We start from the raw sequence: 2,048 nt of genomic DNA, 5'->3' as shown, positions 1-2,048 counted from the left end.
GCCCTGTTACAAAGCTAGCGCTCTACGCAACTTCTGTAGAAGCTTAGATTACTTTCTTTTACTCTCTTTTACTCTTTTTTTCTCTTCTTTACTATTTTTAATTATAGTTTTAGAAACTTTAGTTAATAGTATTATAATTTATTATTATTTACTATAATTACTAGCATAGATTTAAAGAAACTTGTATTAGTAGAAAAATAGCTAGTATATATAAGAAAATAATTACTATATTAGTAGCTATTCTACTTTAGTTTATACCTAATAAGTTTAATTGCTACTACAAACATATTACTAAAATACTCGCCCCATACCTAATACCTATGCCGCTTCCCTAACCACGCTGCAAACTCTCTCCAGTCTCCGCCTAGCTTTCCGCAGTATCCGCACTGTCGGATAATCCCAACTGCCCAGCCATCCCCAACAGCAGCTGCTCGTACTAGCGGTACTACTACATTCGGCCATTGACACTTTGCTGTAACGTCCCTGCTGTAAGGCCAGGATGGCGCTTACGTGTAAGGCCGAGATGGTGCTTACGTGCGACGGGTATATATACTATTCTGTACGCAATAATCAACTGTTGGTTGATTATTCGCACCTTTTTGGTTGTATTGGCGTAGTGGTACAGAGCTCCGTCCTTACACCTGCCTGTAGCGCAATACCTCTGACTAACAGAGCAGCGTTGACAACTGTTCTTAATGCCGTTGTTGCGTATACCCTTTTAAAAATAGTCTATGTCAACCCCATGCACGCCTGCCTGTGCTGTACACTTCATTGTCTTGTGCGTCCGCCACTTGTCCCGCCCCAAGTTGTCTAGCACCCAGCATATAGCACATCCTGCCCGCACCTTGTCTATTATCTCTTGAACCTGTTGCCACTTAGTGCTTGTCTCCCACTGTGAACGCTTAAACTTGCGGACTTACTCTCTACACTGGTCACATCCAGCAGACTCAATGTCGTTGCACGCCACAGCCTTGCTGTCCATGTACATGCTCATCAGCGCTCGTTGGCACCCGCGGCCTGTTAAAAACAACCTATGGCCTGCACGCATAAGTCGTCGCTGTGCTTGAGCATCTCCCGTTCCACAGATCTACGCTCTACAACAATAACTGAGTCAACCTCCTCCCCGGCTCGCCCTCCACGCCCGCTCTCTTGCGCGAAGTCGATCATGCTCCACGGCATCCCCACGTGTGGTATATACACCACCCCGGGGTAATCAACCCCCGTCCCCAGCGCTGACGTAGCCACGATCAGCCCACCAGAGCCGAGCCACTGCTTTACCTGTTCAGCGCGATTGGGGACGTTAGCGTGATAGTATTCGCATCTAAGCTCTTCTGGTATCCTCTGACACTGTTCCTTGCTGCGGCAGTACACCACGCCCTTCTCTCCTGTCGCAAGCAACGACGACTGCCGCCGTGAGCCTACCGTGAGCGCTGTCTCCTCTAGCTTGCCGGCTTAACACCACGACACAAAGTATCGCGTGTTCGGCCGGACAGTGCTAGCGCGCACGTACGTTGCACACCGAACCAGCATGCCAGCCTCCAGTTCGCACTCTCGTGATGGCGGAAGCGTCGCCGTGAGCAGTACTATCGGGCACAGTAGCAACTGTAGATTAAAGCACTGTTTCTAGGCTTCCTAAGATAAATAATGGGTTTTGGATATAATGTATAGGATGATGATTGATTGTATTTATTAATAGATGTTTCTTTTTTCTTTTTGTCTGCTCTCCTCGTGTTGCTCGGCTTTGTTTTTCCGGTCTGAGTCCCTCGCGCACTAGCCCTATGCGCGACCAGCTGCAACATGCTGCAACTTGTTGCAAAATGCTGCAAAATGCTGCAACATGCTGCAATTTGCAGCAACATACTGTTCGAGCTTATTGCTCGTACTATGTAGCAGCTTTCGTCCAGCGTTCCTCCTGTCTTGACAGTAGGTGCGCATATCTGACAGTAGTATGCGACCCTAGCGAGCATGTACAAGTAGTGCTTCGCCCTGCACAGTCGCTGGGCCGGGGCATCGATACCTTAAGCACAGCTAGAAAGCGGAGAAACCTA

The 2,048-nt window shown here is 48.0% G+C and overlaps 1 protein-coding gene across 1 annotated transcript; it reads right to left on the bottom strand.

Annotated features, from left to right (window-relative positions):
- Positions 1 to 311: 311 nt before the first annotated feature.
- BDR25DRAFT_364048 (P-loop containing nucleoside triphosphate hydrolase protein) lies at positions 312 to 1,799 on the bottom strand (the record flags this gene model as incomplete). Its single annotated transcript, XM_033696821.1, has 7 exons — positions 312 to 448; positions 511 to 665; positions 792 to 881; positions 921 to 999; positions 1,032 to 1,451; positions 1,511 to 1,583; positions 1,788 to 1,799. The coding sequence occupies 7 exons, from the start codon at positions 1,797 to 1,799 to the stop codon at positions 312 to 314; spliced, it is 966 nt and encodes a 321-aa protein (XP_033539342.1).
- Between the last annotated feature and the right edge of the window lie 249 nt (positions 1,800 to 2,048).

The sequence above is a fragment of the Lindgomyces ingoldianus genome (assembly GCF_010093535.1).
Source record: "Lindgomyces ingoldianus strain ATCC 200398 unplaced genomic scaffold BDR25scaffold_119, whole genome shotgun sequence".
Taxonomy (NCBI): domain Eukaryota; kingdom Fungi; phylum Ascomycota; class Dothideomycetes; order Pleosporales; family Lindgomycetaceae; genus Lindgomyces; species Lindgomyces ingoldianus.
This window is presented reverse-complemented; position numbering and strand designations above follow the sequence as displayed.